The sequence below is a fragment of the Ursus maritimus genome, unplaced genomic scaffold, assembly GCF_017311325.1.
Source record: "Ursus maritimus isolate PB19 unplaced genomic scaffold, ASM1731132v1 scaffold_6, whole genome shotgun sequence".
In the NCBI taxonomy this organism is placed as follows: domain Eukaryota; kingdom Metazoa; phylum Chordata; class Mammalia; order Carnivora; family Ursidae; genus Ursus; species Ursus maritimus.
This window is the reverse complement of record NW_024426774.1, coordinates 20,386,156-20,406,027: the sequence shown is the minus strand read 5'-3', so window position 1 is coordinate 20,406,027 and position 19,872 is coordinate 20,386,156. Positions and strand designations below refer to the sequence as shown.

General features: G+C 45.8%; 1 protein-coding gene across 3 annotated transcripts in view; it reads left to right on the top strand.

Moving 5' to 3' along the window:
* Positions 1-19,872, top strand: part of OTOF (otoferlin) — a 91,179-nt gene that overhangs the window by 3,741 nt on the left and 67,566 nt on the right. For all 3 annotated transcript variants that reach the window (XM_040622999.1, XM_040622997.1, XM_040622998.1), the window contains exon 2: positions 11,323-11,381. In XM_040622999.1, coding sequence (XP_040478933.1) covers positions 11,323-11,381 — 59 coding nt within the window. The remainder of the gene's footprint in view (positions 1-11,322; positions 11,382-19,872) is intronic.

Below are 19,872 nucleotides of genomic sequence, written 5' to 3'. Positions count from 1 at the left end.
CCAGCCCACTCCACTGCATTTCCATAACACAGAATTTCCTGCCACTCCCCAAAGATACAAGCCCTATATATCTCCAGATCTTGAAACATTCATCTCTTTTGGCTAGAACAACGCCCACCCCACCGTCCATCCTGAGAACTCCCTCCTCTGTGAAGCCTTCCCCTTTCCTAGCAGTGCTAGTGTGCGTACTCTTGTCGAATTCAACTAGGGCGCTTGGTGTCTTAGAAACTGCCCCAGTTCTGTAGGCTGCACTCACGTCCGAGTACCTTCAAGACAGAGATCCCACCTTAGCTATCCTGAGCCCCATGCGGAGCCCTGGGACCTGTCATCAAAACGAATATGACACAACTCCTGTCTTTGAGGTATTCACTCATCAGTGGCTTTTAAACCTTCCACTGTGGCACGGCCATTCTTTGGCTTAGCATCCCCAAATGAGAGCCCCCCACCCCACCCCAGCTTTCTATCCAAGGGGGAATCCAGGGCTGGAAGAGGCCTCAGCAGCCACAAAAAGAACCCTCCATCGACCTCCGAGCCCAGAGGGTCTTCTGGGGCCCCAGAGGGAGGCTGACCCAATCCTCTAGCAAACGCTGGGGAGTCCAGCTCTGGCCCAAAGGTCAGAAGCAAGAGGGGCTGCGTGTGGCCCGAGCACTTCCTAGACTATGCTCTTTCTGCATACAATTGTGTACAACACGTCGTACCGGGCGGGGCTTCGTAGGCAAACCAGGGTCTCATAATCAGATAGGGATGTGTGCAGACATAATGGGGAAATGGTGTCTGACTAGGGAGGGTCAAGGTGTGCCTGGGGGGAGCCATAAACAGCAGCCTGTCCCGGGGATGGCAGCTTCCTTCCTGCAAGTGTGGAGATGCAGAAGGAGGGGTGAGGGAGAGATGCAGAAGGAGGGGTTGTTGCAGGAGGCGAGCCCATTCTGGGTGAGGGACTGATGGGACCAGAGGCCAGAGGAGGGAAATCCCAGTTAAGTGCACTGACTAGGAAGCGACAGATTTGCCTGGAGCGGAGGCTGCAGGGAAGTTCCGGGGAGGGAGAGGAGCCAGGATCCATGGGGCCAGGTGAGTGACGGTATGCTGGGAGGGGGTGGGGCCCCGGCCTGGGCATGGGGGACCAGATGCCTGCACTCATGGCTGTGGGGACCACCAGGATTCCAAATTAGATTTCTTTCTCCCATTAAAATGGAGGCCCTCTCCCTCTTGATGGTCAATAGGACTTCTATCTGGAGACTTCGCTGCCATCCCTGGTGAACGAGGCAGAGCAAATCAGTCCCCCAGTCCTGGGAGGCTCCCGGGATGCCTGGGCCTGTATGTGCACTCCCACCCTGCCCCACACCTCCTCTCTGAGAGCGTGTGGGCTAAGTGTCACCCCCACCAACAAGGGGGTGGGCACTGCCCCCACAGAAGGGGACAAATGGAGGGGACCCTTAGGACAGTCTCGGCAGCCCACACTGGCTGTGGACCTAGCTCTGTGCTTTCACTGTGCCTCCCACAACCTCCACTGTACCCAGCTCACACAGGCCCGTCACCACCTGACCACCTAGGGGTGAGGGTGGGGACAGATCTTCTCTGTCTAAAGTCCCAGGTGGTAAATGTCCCCGCCTCGCACCCAGAGCAAGCCAATGCAGACCTCGGAGAGCAGGCAGAGCCGGCTGAAAATTCCCCGGACTTCTCCTGCTTTGATGAGTGTGTTTTCATGATATGAAAATGACCATAAAATTGTCTTCTGCTACAAAGGCCCTCAGCAAAAATGCTGCTGGAAATGTGCTCAGAATAGATTTGCAAATAATTTCCCTGAATTGCGATGCCTTCCTTGGTTGTCTTACCCACCCTCACTCATAACATAAAAGCTATAGCCCTCCCACCTACGCCCATGGCTGGGCCTGACCCTTTTTTATTATTAACTTCTTATAACGGTAAGTCTCAAATACATACAAGAGCTGGGAAAGTAGTGCCTTGGCCCCCAAGCTCTCCCAGTGCAGTCTTAACATCTGTGAACTCCTGGCCAGTCCTGTCCCATTTGTGCCCCTCTTCCTCCCATACCCCAAATTATTTGGAAGTGAAGCCCAAACACCACACCATTTCATTTGAAAATATTCATTACATAGCTATAAAAGACAAGGACTCAATTTTTTTAAACTCACACATTATATCACTCCTAAAAAACTAACTCCTTCATACTTTCATATAGTCAGTCAGTGGTCAAATTTCTAATTGTCTCATCGATGTCATAATTTTCTTCCAGTTCATTAAAAGCTACATTTTCATGTGCTTTGTAAATCACGTAGTTTATCATTCATTCACTCCTTCTTTCATTCACAGATAATAATATTCAGTGAGGGTCAGCTATGGACCAAGTGTTATTTTAGGCTTGGCGTGACAGCAATAAATTAAAGACGTAGTCCCTGCCCTCAAGGGGAAGACAGTCATTGCACAAATCACCATGAGCAGCGTGATGAATATTCTGGAAAGGGAGGTACAGGTGCAGGGCAGCGTGAGGCAAGGGAAACCCATGCAGACCAGGAGGTCCGGAAGCTGCGGGGTGGGGGGCGTGGGGGATGGGCTGATATTGAAGCTGGCTCTTCTTAGCTGGGACAAAACCTACAAAAGGCCCCATTCCAGGCAGAAGGGCTAATAGCAGTATAGATGCGATGGTGTGGAGCCACATCAAGGGTTTAGGGAGCTGGGAGTGCTTGCTGGGGATGGGGTGGGAGTGGCCTGGAGGATTGGCAGGGGCCCAAACACAGAGGGTTTGAACTTCTGCTTTGTGAGTGAATAGGAGTCAAGGATGCTTTTAGCAGGAGAATGGGAAAAGGGCATGTGGTTTTGGAAAGGACACTCTGGATGTCAGGACTCCAGACCAAGAGCCCAGGGAGGAAGCTGGCACCGAGGTACAGGTAGAGGGCTATGCCTTAATGGGAAGGCTGTGGGTTTGGAGAGGAGGGATGACATCGGTTCAGAGAGGGGGTAGTGAGCTCTGGAGTTGGTAGTGAGCAAGAGGGCAGGCTGAGAGTGCCTCTGGATTTCTTACTTGGGTACTTGCATGGGTGGTGAGGCCCCTGGTGGAGGAGGGGAGCATGCGAGGAAGAGCAGGTTTGGGGGTGGGGGCACAGAAAGGACAGACTTGTCTGTCAGTCATTCTAGTGAAAATGTCCTCCAGGAAGCCAGAGATCAAGCTTGGTACAGTGAGTCCCCAGGAAGGTGGCTGGAGCCCAGTGTTTTGGAGTCCAGGGGGTACGCGAAGGTCTAGGAGAAGGTGAGATATGCCTGAGTCCTTACAGGGCTGCTTTGGGGTCAAGTGAAAAAGGCGATATACGTGAACGGCTCTACACACTGTAAAGTGCTATGTATATGCATACAGCTGTGTATATGTATATGATACACACTGTAAAGTGCTATGTAAACATAAGGATTATGCTCTGCGTCCCATGCACCTGCTGCAGACTTCCAGAGAGACAGGAGTAGACCAGATCATGGACTCTCGGGGACTCCGTGGACTCAGGGATTTGGGCGGGGAGGTGGGCAGAGCCTTATTGACCCACCTTGGGATTCCTGCTGACACTCCGAATTTTTCCAGGCATGAGATGATGAGGTAAAAACACCTAGAGCCACAAAGGCGGGCTCCTCCAGGGCGGGCAGTGGGGGCCCCCACAGTGCCTGGCGCAGAGCAGCCCTGGGATAGAGGTGACACCCACAGGTGCAGGGGGAACAGTTGTGATTCGTGGCAGGGGCCACTCTGCATCCCCCATCCCGGCAGCACCAGGCAGCAACTGCTCCTCACACTGACAGCTCCAGGAGGGTCTCCTGAGACAGAGAATATCATGTGATCATTTTTACCTTCAGCCCGTGTCTACTTCCTGCTTGAACTTGATCCACCCCTGATACAGTGGCTCAACAGTCTTTGTTACTACTTTATTTTTTTTCAAAGCCGAAGGGCTCATTGGCTTAGTTGAAAGTCTGTTTCCACTCACTGGCTTCCCCCCCCACCCCGCCCCAGCCAACGTTTAAGATAAAATCAGTTTTAACAATATTTTTACACCCTTTAGGAATGTAAAAAGTCACTTTCCCACCATGCCTTATTAAATGCCCAGTGCCTGGTATAGAGCAGGTACTCTGTACAGCTTGTGGATCACTAGGACCATGGGTTCCTCTAATCTGTCACAGACATGGGGAACCTAAGACCTGGCAGTGGCTGAGTGTGTGGCTGGCACTGTCTTAGGCTCAAGGGAAAACACCACGCTCTCTTTGCCTCAGTGCCTGGGTCTGAAAAATAGACCTGGGGCCATCAGTTAGTTACATAACAAAGTCAGAGTTTGAGTGAGCACTTAGAAGGAAGTGTAGGTTAAGCTGAGCCAGAAATGGGGTTTATAATCCCTGCCCTGTCCCCTGCCTCTCTGATGAATCTCTGACATAAGCCTGAGTTTCTACTGTGTATACCTGGGTGTTAACAGGACAGGGAAAGGAGAGATAAATGAATGAAGGTGGAAATTATATTTGAATGAGATTTGTAGAAAATAAAGGGTTTAAAGTAACTGGAGGCTCCATCTAACTGAGAACTGGGGGAGAGAAGGGACAACCTTCCTTATGGGAGGCCCAGGGATTCTGCATAACCCAAATCTGGCTCTCTGAGTCCCTGGTGATTTTTCAGAGAGCACATTATTTAAGGACTATTGTGAGGAGAAAGTGTTATTACAGGAGATAATTACAAACAACTAGACACAAAAATCATTAGGGATATAGAACATTTGATAACGCCTTGACCTAACTGGCATTTCTAGGACATTCCACCCCAAACTTAAAGATACACATTCTTCTCAAATGCACATGGACTATTCATCGAGCTAGACCATATGAAGGGTGGTTAAACAAGTCTCGATATATTTCAGATGACTGGCATCCTGCAAAGTATGTTCTCTGACCCCAGTGGGATTTACTTAGAAATTAATAACAATAAGAGATTTTAAAAAGCTCCAAATATTTGAGAATTAAACAATATCCTTCTAAATAACCTATGGTCATAGAAGTAAACAGAAGAGAAATTATAGAACATTTCTAGCTGAATGATAATGAAAATACACCATGTCAACATTTATAGTTTTAAATACCTACGGCAGGAAAGAAAAAAGTCTAAAATCAGTGATCTAGGTTTCTGCTTTAAGAAGCTACTAAAATTAAACCCAAGTCTTAAAAAAATCATGCTAATTGAAATAAGCCAGACACAAAAGACCACATATCATATGAATCCATTTATATGAATTGCCCTGAATAGACAAACCCATAGAGATAGAAAGTAGGTAAGTTGTTGCCAGGGCCTGGGGCAATGGGGAATGACCGCTAATGAGTGTGGGCTTTCTTTTAGGGTGACACAATATTCTGGAATTAGTGGGAAAGGTTGCACAACCTTGTAAATGTACTGAAATCACTGAATTGTACACTTAAAGTGGATAAATTAAATGGTTTGCGAATTTCATTTCAAAAAATAGAAATAAGTACAACCAAAAAAATATTAAAACCAAGAGTATAAAAAAGGAAATGAGAAAGCCAACAAAGCTGAAAGTTGACTCTTTGAAAAAAATTAATAAAATAGGTAAACCGTAGCAAGAATGACCAAGAAAAAAAAAAGCAAGAAAATGCAAATTATCAATATCAGGAATGAAAAAAAGGATATCATTTCATTAAAAAGAAAATAAGAAAATACCATGAATAACTGTATCTCGGTTAAGTTTCTACAACTCAGATGAAGCAGACCAATCCCTTGAAAAACACTTTACCAAACTGACACAAAAAGAAATAGAAAATCTGAAGAGTCCAGAATCTATTAAAGAAATGAAATTCGAAATAAAAATGATGATGATAATGATGGTAAACTGCTTTCCCATCAAGAAAACTTTAGGTCTCCATAGCTTCGCTGGTGAATTCTAGAAAATCTTTAAAGAAGAAATAATACTACTCTTACACAAACTTTTAGAAATAGAGAAGAAAGAACACTTTGTAACTCATTTCACCATACCAAACCCTGATAAAGACCTTATCCAAAAAGAACATTAGAGTCCAATACCGCTCGTGAACAAAGACGTAAAAATCCTTAACAAAATATTGGTCGATTGAGTTACAATCCACGAAAGGGGTAACACATCATGACAAGTAAATTTTATCCCAGGAATGCAAGGTTAGTTTAAAATTAGAAAATTAACCAAAGTATTTCACCACATTGACACAATACAAGAGAAAAACCACCAACAGATACAGAAAAGCTTTTAACAAAATTCAACACCTATTCATGATAAGAATGCTCTGCAAACCGGGAAGAGGGGGGATCTTCCTCAATCTGATAAAGGGCAACTACAGAAAACATCCAGCCAACATCATACTTAATCCTGAAACAAAGAGTATTTAAACACAGAATATTACTCAACAACAAAAATAAATGAATTACTGATATATGCAACAATACGGATGAATTACATAAATATTACATTGACGAAAAGAAGCCAGACACAAAGAAGTACGTTCTATATAATACCATTTATATTAATATTAAAACAGGCAAAACTAACTTTGGGGTGATAGAAATCAGAACAGTGGTTACTTATAAGAGGTAGAGACTGATTGGAAAGTGAGGGGCGAGAGACCATCTTAAGAAAATGGAGATGTCCTAAATCCTGATTATGTGATAATTACACGGGTATACTCAGCTATTGAAACTCACTGAGTTGTGCGCTTAAGATCCGTGAATGTAAATTTTACCTCGTTAAAAAAAGAGCTAATCACACCTAAAATACCTAAGACTTGAAAAATATGTAGATGAGGAAGAAAGTCATTTCTGATTATATACTACTAACAATAAGCTAACACAACGTGATTCACAGTAGAGAAGACCATTTTTATGTTTGAGACATAACTTAAATGTCCAAAGCAAGAACAGGACCCTTTAATGGAATAATAGCCGTTTTTTAATTGGGTGATGAACTATGTCCCAGGCGTACAAGCACTACCGTTTGCTCCATTTTATGGACGAGGAAACTAACAAAGAGAGGTTAACTTCGCTAGCAAGTGGGAGAGCTGGGGTTTGAACTCAGGCAGTCTGGTCCAAGAGCCTCACCACTCTCCTGTGGCCCCCTGTACCTGGAAGGGACCTGACACTTCACTCAGTTTCACAGTTTCCGGTTCCAGGATGTAAGCCGGTCCAGGATAATTGCCCCCAGTTTTCAGATGATGGCTCTGAGACTCCAAGGGCTGGAAGAGCCAGTTCCTGACACGGGTACAGGGCATGATGTCCCTGAAGCTTGTCCTCAGGACATTCCCCTTCTCCTTTAGATGGCCCAGCACCCCACCCTCTGTCTTCTCAGGAACCTGGACCCCAGGACCCCGATCTCAGTTCTTCCTTCAGTGGGCTGCTCCCTGAGGGGAGACTTTCATTTTCCCCTTGACCATTGGAACTCGCCTGTCTTATGACCTCCTACTCCTTCAAGGCTCCATTCTCTGCTCACACTCACAAACACTCGTTCACACTACCCTCTCTGCCTGGATGTCCCTCTCTCTCCCATCTCCCCAGGGTCAATGCCCTTGCCTCTACCATGTCTTCCCTGATCTGCTAAGCTGAAGTAATTTCTCCTTTTCCTGTGTGCTCATTTTATTCCCACTCTGTTGCTTGCTAATGATCAAATTTTGCCTTGTATAGTAGGTAGCCTTTTACCTGTCTGAACTCTCCCCCTGCTGGATTATAATAAGCTTCTTCGGCCAGTGCCCCACGACAAAATCTCTTGTATAACAACTGTCCCCTCCTCCAGGGCCGAATGGCCGTGCTGCCACAGCAGGAGCAGAAGACTCTCTTGCATGTGGGAGTGAATGAATGCACACCAGCTACCAACCCAGTCCCTACGTACCTGCCTTTTCTCAAGGTCTGGCTCTAACAAGGTCAACTGCCTGGAAGAGGGAGCTGTTTGGTGCAGACGGGGCACTTTGTACCCTTAAGTCACATCCGTGAAAGACTAGCACTCCATCCTGCAAATGAGACAAGAACTGAGCTCACCCTTATCTAGGAGGGTAGCTGCAGGAGGGATATTTTAAATGGCAAATGATATACCGGATACTTCTGTGAAGCTTTGGACTCTTGAGTCCCTCCATTTGGGTGTATCCGACATCGTGGCACTTCTTATAGTTGTGAGCTCAGAGTCTACTATCCAAACTTGATTTATTGTCTCAAGGACGAGTTTATTCCAAACCCAACAGCTCCGCTATCCCCCGAGCAGCTCCCTCCGAAGGAAGGGCGTGCTGTTCTATTTTCCCTGATCTCCTGCTCACTCTACCCACAAAGCCTCCCCACTGCAAGGAACAGGCTATTTTCTTCCTCTCAAGCCTCATTCTCAATCTTCTCCATGGCAAGAAAGGGGATTGGATATTGGGATTTTAAGTGCTTTTGTCTGAAAGCCATTTGAAATGGAGCTGAAATGTCAACATGACCGGTGTTGAGTGGAGAAGATGGTAAGTAGAAATGAACTTGAAAGGAGAGACAGGGTTAGGAATCCTCACTGATAACTTGGAAGGGATGACAGAGGTCCCCTGGCTCTGTCCTAGCGAAGACAGAGGACCACCAGAATGATCCCTGATGCTGTTTGTACAAATCCACCTAAAACGCGACTTTTCAAAAATGCTTAAGGACGTTCTGTCTCTGTACAAGTGATTTGGTTTGGTTTAGCAAATCTTTTTTTTTTTTTTTTAATATCTAGAGGTAAAATTTAGCTCATCCTGTTTGACAATATTCACCACATTTAAACCCCCAGAGCCTGAGGCAATGAGGTTTTACTGCCTTTTGGAGCAGAGCCCTGGTGTATAAATTCTGCAGTGGCTAATTTCACTGTATTTTATGTCCTCTGTAACAAGGCTGTAGGAAATCCGCAAGTGGGGACGGGTCTGAGCCTCTGTGGCTTCCTGCACTGTATTGGACGGTCCCTCCCTGCCTCCACCCCGGCTGGGCTGCTTGGTTTTCACTCCGGGGAAACCCTGGAACACAGCCTCATCCAGGCTCATTACCATCTTTGAGGATGAAGATGCCTTTGATGATTCCGAGCCACAGGTCCCTGGGGAAGCCCCGGTGCACACATATGCTCACCTGATTCCCAATTTACATTGTGTGTTACCTGTGGGGAAATTACAAGCAGCTCAGGCACCATCTCTCATGCTTCCCTGAACTGCCCTGGCTGCCCTGGGGTTTGTGGGTAAGATTTTTCTTTCTGGTTTTTCTGTTTTGTTTTGTCCCTGTCTAGTGCTAGAGAGGCTTTGTTTCCCATCTGTCTCCTTCGCATCTATTTTCCGTGTATGTAGCTTCTGCTTTATAGCTTCTTCCTCATTATCTGAGATGCAGCCCCTCCTCCCACATGTCCATCCTCTAAACACACACACACACACACACACACACCCTTCCACAGACCTCTACCTGCCTCGGACAGCAAACCCCTGGCCTCCTCCTTGTCGGGGGGGTGGGTAGCTGCATACTTGCTCCTAAGTTCTAACCACCAGGCAGGCCCTGGAGATCTCTGTACCAACCCCTCTGATGACGCGAGTGAGGGAAGCAAGGCCAGGGGACAGAAGTGGCTCCCAGGGGATCGAGCCCCATCGCAGTGCAGGGTTGGAGGGGGCTCGTTCCAGCCCCTCCCTGGCCTGGTGTTGGCCGTACCGGTTCAGTGCGTGCGCCCCTCCCATGCCCTCTCTGCTGCCAAGTCCTTTCCTGGGTCCCCAACTTGCCCATCAGTGACAACCCCCACTCAGCCTCGGAGTGGGGCTGAATTCATCCTTGAGACAGTCCTTCAATGACATGGGCCACTGGTTTAGGTTGGTGGGGATTTCAAAGCATTTTTCTTTCAATGACAAAAGTAAAGCATGGTCATGGAAAAAATGTCAGACTGTAGTGTATACAGTCAAAGGCCAAAGTAGGCTGCTTCCAATCTCTTCTCAGGCCCCTTAGCCAGAGCTAATGGTTTCTAATAGTTTGAGATCTTTGTCTTTTCACAAAGGAATTTGGTTTGGGTGCTGAGGGTGGGGGAGTCATATACAGGATCCCATTTAACATGCTAGCTTTTCTCCCCTCTTTGGTGTACAATTGAGAGATGAAAATAAATTAATCCTAAATAATAATTTCTTTTTAATGTACCCTATCTCTGGGTTTGTCCTCATAGAAATTACAAGTCCTTCCCACATGCTTCTACCCCCCCACACACTCTAAAAAACAAAAAATCCCCCCCAAACCAATATTTATTATCCTCTCTTCTCTGTACCACTTCTCTATCTCACACAGCACTGTGTCTTGGGGTATGGATTATATGGTATTGAACTGGAAACCTGTTCCAGCTCCCACTAGGCTATGAGCTCTCTGCGGGCAGGGGTCCTGTGATTGTATCCATTCCTTTATCCCGAGGCACCAGGAGGTGGCCTGGTATGTTGCAGACTCCAGTGAGTATTCCTCAAAGTAAACTGAGCTGGCCCATGCATCCCACACACTGCCCACCCTTGCCCCCCAGGACTGTCCTCCATCATTCCTGGTTATGGTTCTTCCAGCAACACAGCCGGTCCTCACTGGATGGGCTAGGAGAGCGGGCAGCTTGGCTTCTGCCCTGCCAGGTGGTGTACGGACATGGGCAGGTGGGGTGTGGGAAAATGTGTCTGTATCACACTTAGTAGTACCCGTGCCACTGGGGAAAGGAGGGGATGACATGCAGGAGAAAGTGCCCGAGGCTTTCCCCTCCAAGGCTGACAGAAAAATGAATGAGAATGCAGGGGGAAGATGAAGGCCCTTGGGTTTCGGGGAAGAGGGTCTGGGGTGGGCCTGGTTGTGTCGGGGCTGGCTTGGGCAGGAGCTCCTAGGCCTACAGTCACGGGGCGGCGGGGGGCGGGGTGGGGGGGCTGCCAGCTGTCAGTGCGCCTGCCGCCCTGGGGACCAGGCTTCTGCTCAGGGCAGCTGCAGGCCAGGGAAAGCCAGCAGAGCTGAGGAGACGGCAAAAGGGGGCCAAGAAAGCCACCGGGAGAGCAACAAGATGGAGAAAAGAGTCTGGGGCTCCCCTCTCATGTCTACCTCTGACACGCCTGCCCCTTCTTACTTTAGTGTCCCCATTTGTAAGGGGGAGCTAGTGGCCTTTGACCTGCCGGCATCACAGGGCTCCCGAGGGGGGCAAATAAGACAGCACTTGCCTCAGCCCGGAGAGCACGGCCCATGACATGGGGCCCTGGCTGATAACAGCGCTATGTGAACCCAAATGCTGTCATGGAGAATGCCAGGTAGAGAGATCTGACCCCCGCTTCTTGTCCTCTTTCCCCACCCAGGGCAAGCCTTCTACTCCCGGGTGCTGGAGAACTGTGAAGATGTGGCTGACTTCGATGAGGTAGGATGCCCTGGGGGGCCGCTCGAACCCCGGCCCTTCCACCTGGACCCCTCTCCCAGGCCTTTGCACAGGAGAGCCCGGTGCAGAGTGACTGACCCACAGAAGGGCAGTGCGGACCCAGCCCATACCCTGCTGCCCTCTGGGGGATTTTTGTTCTCCAGAGAAAGGGCCCGCAGGTGTCAGAGGCCTAAAAATGAGCCCCTGGCTGAGGGTCCAGCAGTGCTCAAAGAGGAGCTTCCCTACCCAGATCCCTGGGAACATGGAGGGCTCAGGCTAAGCCCGCCTGGGTTTCCAACAAAGCCCGTCTAATAGAGACATCATCCTTGTCTAAGAGTGATCGGGGTACCTCTCCCACTGCGTCTCCCGGAAAAGCTATTTTCCTTTTGAACCTCGGGCTCAGAGGGTTGATTGAGTAAGTTATTTGCCCCGTTTATAGCCCATTGTCTCAGTGTTCCCACAACCCTGCCCTTATTCCGATGTATGTTTGCATGTGTCGTGTATGTGTCATTCTCCTTTATCCCCACATTCCTTCTCTCCGTCTACAACCATTCCGGTGCATCTAACGTGCATCTTTTGGTTTCCTGTGTATTCTTACAAAATTTGTGTGGCTGTCTTGTGAGTATGTAATGGGTTTCCTTAAATAATATCGTGTTACATATTTTACTTTACTTCACTGAGCAAGATGTTTACGTTCCATCCATGTTGCTCCGAGAGTCTATTGCTTCTCCCTGCTGCTCCGCACTCTATGGGCACGTCCAACACGTATGAGGGGGTTCAGCCTTCCTGGTTTGTCTGGGACCGAGGGGTTCCTGGGACACAGACCGGAAGGGATAAAATGGGGAAAGCCCTGGTTTAACTGGGATGAGTTGGTCATCATGCACATCTTTACCTACTTATTCCTCCAGAGAGGAAACTCCAGCGTGTCTCTAACCACCCCCAACCATCAGAAAGGCACTGAATATTCTTATGCATGTCTCCTTTGGACTTCCGTGAACATTTCTCTGGAATATACCCCAGGACCTAAAGTCACTGGCTCCCAGGGTATGCATAAGCTTAAGCTTACTCAGCACTGCCATGGTCTACACTTCTACCAGCAATGCACAAGGATCCCTGATTCCCAATCCTTATCTACACTTACTGGCATTCAGCTTTCTGAAGTCTAACAGTGGTGCCTCATGGTCCTTTTAATAATACATTTAAAGTTTCCTATTCTGTAAATTGCCTGTTCCTAGTCTTTGCCCTTTTCTCCTATTGCTGTAGCTGTCTTTTTCTTATTGATTTGCAGTAACTCTTTATATATGTCTGAGATATCAATCCTTTGTTGGATTAAGAGATTGAAATTTCTCTCAGTCTGCCATCTGTTAACTTTGTCCCCTCACTAACTAGAAATCCTTAATCCTGGTGTGTTTTCAAGTTTTACTGAAGATGTCTTTACACTCTTCTAGGTTACAGATATATTTCCCTACATTTTCTGATTTTATAATTGTATTTTTTTTTATCTTGTGTGTGGTTTTAAAGAGGGGTACAGTTTTATTTTTCTCCATGTAAGAAACCACTTTTCCTAACATCAGTTTGCTAAGCAATTAATCATCTCTCCATTTAGGGTCTATGTCTTAGCCTTCTATTCTATCCCTTTAATCTGTTTGTCTGTTCTTGAATTTAACACACTGTACTCATTAATATGGCATTTCTGTATGTCTTAGTATCTGATGAGGCAAATTCCCTCTGTTTACTCTTCTTTTTAAAGGGTGAACTATTTATGGGCCTTTATTCTTCCAGATAACTTTTAAATAAGTTTATCAAGTCCTTCCAGAAACCAACTGGAATTTTGATTAGGTTCCATTGGATTTAAAAATTAATTGAGGAAGATGTCAATTTTTTATATTATATCATCTACTCAAATTATCCACAATCCTTTATTAGCATTTCTAAGTTTACCACATAGAAGTCATATGATCTTGATTATTGTCTTCTATTTTTTCAAAAAAAGATTTATTTATTTATTTTAGGGGGGAGGGGGAGGGGCAGAGAGAAAGAATATCCAAGCAGACTCTCACTGAGCAAGGAGTTCGATGCAGGGCTCCATCTCACAACCCAGGAGATCAGGAGTCTTTGAAACCAAGAGTCGGATACTTAACCAACTGAGCCACCCAGGTGCCCCAATCTTGATTATTTTCTAGATGCTTTCTAGTGTTAGTGTTATCATGAATGACCTCTGACTTTCACTACATTTTTTAGTTGGTTATTGCTGACCTAGAGAAATGCTTTCTTTTCCTTTAGAAGTTCCCCTTTTATCTGATAAACTTGCTGAGGCCTTTTACTCATTTTCATAGTTTGTTCTGTTTCTTATGTAGGTGATCATATCATCTACAAAAAGAGGTTTTATCTCTTCCCTTCAGTCCTATCCCTTTACTTCTTTATCTTTCCATAGAGCATTGAACTACCATTCTTAGTTCTCTGTTAGACAGTAATGGTGATTGGTGGGCATCCTTTCTGTGTCTCCAGTTTTAAAAGGAATAAATGCATCTAAAATTTTGTCGTCATGTATACTTGCTGTAATAGGATCTTACTATTTAAACTTGTCTAACTTGTTTGCTAAGAGTTTTTATTATAAAAGGTTGTTGAACTTTAAAGTTTCTTCTGCATCTATTGAGACAATAATAACTTTGCTCCTTTAGTATATTCCATAATGTTTTACTTTTAATACACTGTTATATTCAACTGGCAAATATTTTTATGCAGCATTTTTGCAGCTACGTTTGTAAAATTTTCATCATTTGATAGTGCATAAAATTTTCTGGAACAACGTGCGTAAAATAGATATTTGCTCTTCCTTGACCTTTTGGAAGAACCACATGTAATGGCATCTAAATCTGGATGGTTTGGGGAAGGGGCTCTTCAAACCCTTTTCAATTTCTCTGTGTCTTCTTCACCAGTTTTGGATTTCTATATTTTTCTAGGCATTTTTACATTTCATCTAGGTTTTCAAATTTGTTAGCACCTATTTGATTGTAGTTTTAAAATTGTTTTAAAGTGTTTTTTTGTGCTTATAGTTATTTCCCCCTTTTTATTCCTTACTGCATTTATTTTTATCTTCGTTCTATTTTTCTTGGTCTTGCTAAAGATCTGTTTATCCTATTAATCTTTGTAAAGAACCAGCTTTTGGCTTCATTAATCTCTTCTGTTGTTCACCATTTCATTGATTCCTGCCTTTTTCTTAATTATTTCCCTTCTCCTTGTTTATTTTATTTTGCTCTGTGGCTCTTTTCTTAAGTTCCTGAATTGAGTGCTAAGCCTGTTATTTTTAACTTTTCTTATTTCTTGATAAATGTATTTAAAGATATAAATTTTGTTCTATATTAACCGCATCCTACAAAAGTTTATATGTAGTATTTTCATTATCTTCAGCTTTAAACATTTTTATGTTCTTTTATGATTTTCTTTTAAAGCCGAGTTATATAATAAGGAGTTACATAATATAATAAGTTATTTAGTTTTCAAATGTATATGACATGTTAGCTCCTTATTTTTTTTCATTTCTAGTTTTCATGCATTATGATCAAAGAGCACAGTCAGTAGGATACTGATCCTTCGGAATTTATTGAGACCTCAGTTATGGCCTCTATTCATGGTCATAAATGCTCCCTCTACCTAAAAAGAATGTGTTCAGTGGAGGGTTCTCCATAAAGTGCAACATAAATTCAGACTTCTTAGTTACACTATTCAGTTCTTCACCTTTTCTGCTTATTTTTCTCTGCTAGATCTATCAGTTTCAAAATGATTACAATAAAATCTACTTCTACAATTGTTGATTTACATGGTTCTCCCTATAGCTGTCAGTTGTTGCTGGATGTGTTTCGACACTGTATTACTAGTAAGTTCTATATGTTCAAGATGGCTCTATCTTCTTGTCTATTTTTCCTGTTTCCAGTACTTAATATCTTTCTTTGTCTCTTATGACGTTTTTTGCATTACTTTCTATTTTGCCAGCTGTTAAGATTACAATCTCAGCTAATTTTGGTTCATTTGCCTGGTATAGCTCTTTACATTCTTTTAATTTCTTGGTATATCTTTTTTCGTGCCTCCATTTTCAGTATTTCTGTGCTTTTAAATTCAAGTGTGTCTTTTTAGGACATGTATTCTTTTTTTTTTTTTAACTTATTTATTTGTCAGAAAGAAAGAGAGCACAAGCAAAGGGAGAGGCAGGCAGAGGGAGAAGCAGGCTCTCTGCTGAGCAAGGAACCTGATGAGGGATTTGGTCCTGGGATCTTGACCTGTGCCGAAGGCAGACACTTAACTGACTGAGCCACCCAGGCATCCCTAGGGCATGTATTCTTAGATTAAATTTTCTCTCCCAGCATGAGAGTCTCTGTGCTTTGATTAGTTTTATCCATTTACATGTATTATAATTGCTGTTTTGATTTTTATTTCTACCACCACCTTATTTTATATTTTCCATTTACTGTCCTTTTTGTTTGTTTGTTTTCTTTTCTCCTTTCCACCTTTCCATGGGATAGATTGGGTTTTCTTTTGTCAAGTGAAAAGCTATACATTCTACTTTTGTTTTCAAGGTAGTCACCCTTCCTTGGTCACGTTTAGGTATCCTTGTTGATAGCTGGAAACAAATCAGTAATTATAGTTCCGCTTCTCATGACAAGTATTGTAATACTCTCCTAGGCCTCTTTGATTTCCCTACCTCAGCCCACACTGTCTAGGTTATACAACTTTCATTCTAGGTTCTTGTGAATGTGTGTTCTCCTTTTATTTGCCCTCACCTTCTTTTTCTTCTTGAGGACAACAATGGTCTTCACCAAGATATCTGATCACCTTTACTTCTCCTATTTCTTAAAGCATCTCTTGGCCTTGTTTTTCTTCTTATTTGAGTGCTTCCTCTAAAAGCAGTTTCGTTTGGATCTTTGTGTAGCCAACCTTCTAAAGCTTTACAAATCTGAGAACAGTTTCTTATTTCTTCAAATTTGAAGTCTTCTAGACTTTCACTAGATATAAAATTCGAGGCTCAAAGTTCTTTCCTTTACTTCAAAATATCAGTGCCTGTTGCTGGTGAGAAGTCTGATGGCCGTCTGGTTCTTGTACCTTTGCGTGGGATCTTCTCTTTCCCCCTGGGGGAAAAAAAGTATAATTCCTTTATCTTTGATATTCTCAAATTTTATGATAATGTGTCTAACCGTGGGGTCTCTTATCTCTCGTGTTTTGCTCTATTTTGTGAGCTCTTTTCAAATCGAAGGCTTTTCATCTTTTATTTATTATAGAAAATTCTATCTCCATTATTTTTTTCAAATATTCCTTCTGTTCAGTTTTTATATTGTTCTCTTCTCTGCGCCCCATGTCATCAGATGCTGTTACTTCTACCTCTAGCTGCTATTTCTTTGCTTTTATATTTTTTCTTCTATCTGTCCTTTCCTGCTGTTTTCTGAGGGAGTTCTTCAAAATGATCTTCCAATTTACTAATTTGTTCTTTTTTCCTTAGGATTCCTTGTTGTTTTATATTGTTAATCTATGTCGTTATGGTCCATTTGTTCTAATGATCTTGCCCCCGTTGGTATATACTGTTCATTATGTTGTCTTGCCTTTATAAGAAATGTCTCTCCAAGTGTTTACTTGGCCCAGTTCAAGGGCCCCAGGGATCAGCTACTCTGTCTGCTGACCAGTACTGGGGAAGTATTGAAGGCCAGCTGGGTCAGACCCTACAGGTTGAAGGGCAGGTGTGAGCAAGGGCGGGGGCAGTCACCACAGAAACAGGCGGGCTCTCATCTCTAAGCCTTTAAGGAGAAACACGGTGGCCAGAAAGCAGGCTAGATTTTTAACCAACTGGTTTTGTGGAGGTCCATGAACACCTGTTTTTGTCAATCCTCATCCCAGTAGGGCTGTTGTCGCCATTTATCAGTAAAGGAGAAGGTAACGATCACCCCAAGGTAAGGCCAGGGATCAATCAGTAAAAGCAGAATTCACAAAGATTTCCTCCCACCCATTGTCCCACGGTGGAGTCCGCTCCCCGGCCTCCCCTGGGCAGCCTCCATTCTCCCCCTGACACAGATGGGTTGAAAGAGGTTTTGGTCTCTCATTTCTGTTTGTCTATTTGTTTGTTATGTCCTAGAATCTGTATTTCCCTCTTGTTTCTAGAGTTTCTCCAGGGTTGTCTTTGGGGTGGGAATCGACGGTCCTAAGTTACCATCCTGGCATGAAACAGGAGCTCTGTTGTGACCCCCTTAATAGCTTACCCCTTTTTTCTTGAGGTTTGTTTCTAATCTTTGGCTCAGCTGGGCTGGGAAGGGCCTCATGGCAGACTGTTTCCTTTGAAGCTGGTACTTAGCTGAGTAGTCACCAGGCTGAGAAGCCACCCAGAACCCCTGTCTCCTCCTCACATCGGGTCCATCCCACACAGTGTGGCTGTGCCTGTAGGCCCGGAGCTGGCGGCATGGGGAAGGAAGGCCTTGACTTTCTCTCCTATGCTCAAGAGTAACCACTGACCATCACAGCCAGCAAGCTGTGGCCTCCACAAGGACAGCTCTGCTCTAGACATCTCCCCACCTAGCTGTGTGACTTTCAGTTTGTTTCTAAGCCTCTGTTACCCTTCTGTCAAATGGGACTGATGATAGGTATGAGGGCTCTTTGTCAAATGATGAACAAAATGAGGGATGATGGTGACAGAGGAACTATGGCTGCCTACTATGCCAGCATCTTGGCCTTGGGCTTGCCCACTATACAACCTACGCTTCCTTCCCCTCCCCACTTCATCAGTCAGGCCCCAAAAGGAGGGGTTGGTTGAATGAAGACATAGGCAGCCTGGCTCTCCCTCACAGTCCTGCCTCCCCAATCATTCAGGCAGAGCATTTGACTCCCTCTTTCTCATCAAGCCTCCCAGGGGACGTGTCAGCCCAGGCCTCAGCCAGTGAGCAACCTGATGCTCCTTCCAAGGGCACTGCCACCCCTTTCCATTAACTGCACCCCGGGACACCTGACCCACAGGTATATATGACATTCAAAGTTAATCACCGTGTCCTTCCTCTTCCCAGTGTTGCCCAACACGGGGCAAGTGGAGAGTCAGTCCCTGCCGGCCCCAAGCTCCAGCAAGGGGCCACATTCTGAGCGCCTCCCATGTGCCAGGCTAGGGTACCCCAGAGGGGGAAGCAGGCTCAACAGTGCGTGAAGATCCATGTAGGAACTCGGGCAGAGGGGAGCCTCTGGTTCCATGGTGAGAGGGTGGGGATGGGGTAGAAGCCAGGGAATCACAAGCAAAAGCACACGGCCAGGGTCAGAGAGTAGCCCCAAAATGGGGAGAAGTGGTCCTCACCTGGGGAAAGTTCTACCCACCCATGAGCTGGCTGGGAATTTTATGGTTGTCATAGCGGGGAACCCACTGGCACTTCGTGGAATGGTGGCCAAGGATGTTAAACGACTTGCAAAGCTCAGGCACCCCCACACCGCAAGGACTTGCCCATCACTTCACTGGGGAAGCCCCATCTGAAAATCATGGCGGCAGCTTCCAGAAGCAGCATTGTTTCCTGGGCAATCCTCTTCCGGGCAATCCCCACAGCAACCTACAGATGATGAAGCTCCAGCTCAGAGAGCACGTGTCCTTCCCAAGCGCTGTAAGTAGCAAAGCCAGGGCTCTGAGTCCGTGCTGAGATTAGATGAGAAATCCACTCCAGATGCAGCATAGGAAGCTGGTCCGGGGCCTGACACCCCCCCCAATCCTTACGAGGCCTTGTTTTGGGGTCTTTCCATGCCCCCTGTCACCACTCCTTCCTCTGAGAAGGGGCCAGCAGTCTGGCTGCCACAAAGCAGGAGACGCAGCCCTCCACCCCCGGCTCGAGGAGGGCCCAGGGGCCTGGAACTGCCCACATGCTTACACCTGTCTCCCCAGACTGGGGTGGACAAGCCCTAAGCTTCCTTGCTGGTCCCTGAAAGAAACAGCCTGTCTGTGGTTCTAGAACAAGCTCAGAAAAAGAATCTCATCGGCCCCTTGCAGAACTTCTGAAGGTCTCTTGGCTTTTTAGAAAGTCTCTTTTCTCAGGTTTACTGTGCCCAGACCCTTCGGAACCAGCTCAGTGAGATACAAAGCACATTGGCCTGAGGGTCATGAGAACTGGTCTGCAGGCCTCACTGAGGTTTTAACAAACTCTGTGACCTTGGGCTGGCCACTCAGCCTCTCCGGGCCTCAGATTCCCCTTTTGTAAAATGGGGAGATACTCCTTGCTCTGCCTGCCTTGCAGGACAGATGCATGGCTGAAAAATGAAATAAAAGACAAGAGAGCAAGCGTCTCCCCCTTCTCTGCTCAGACAAGGGTGAGAGGGGCTGCTGCAGGCTGCGCCCAGGAACCTGAGTGGGGAGGAAGCGGCCTTGGAAGAAAGACAATGCTTTGGACAACAATGGGTGGAAACAGAACCTGGATGTGGTATCTCCTTTCCCTGAGGCTGGAACCTGAGACCTTGCATTTAACCTACAGCTCTGGGGGAGGGGGAGAGGCTT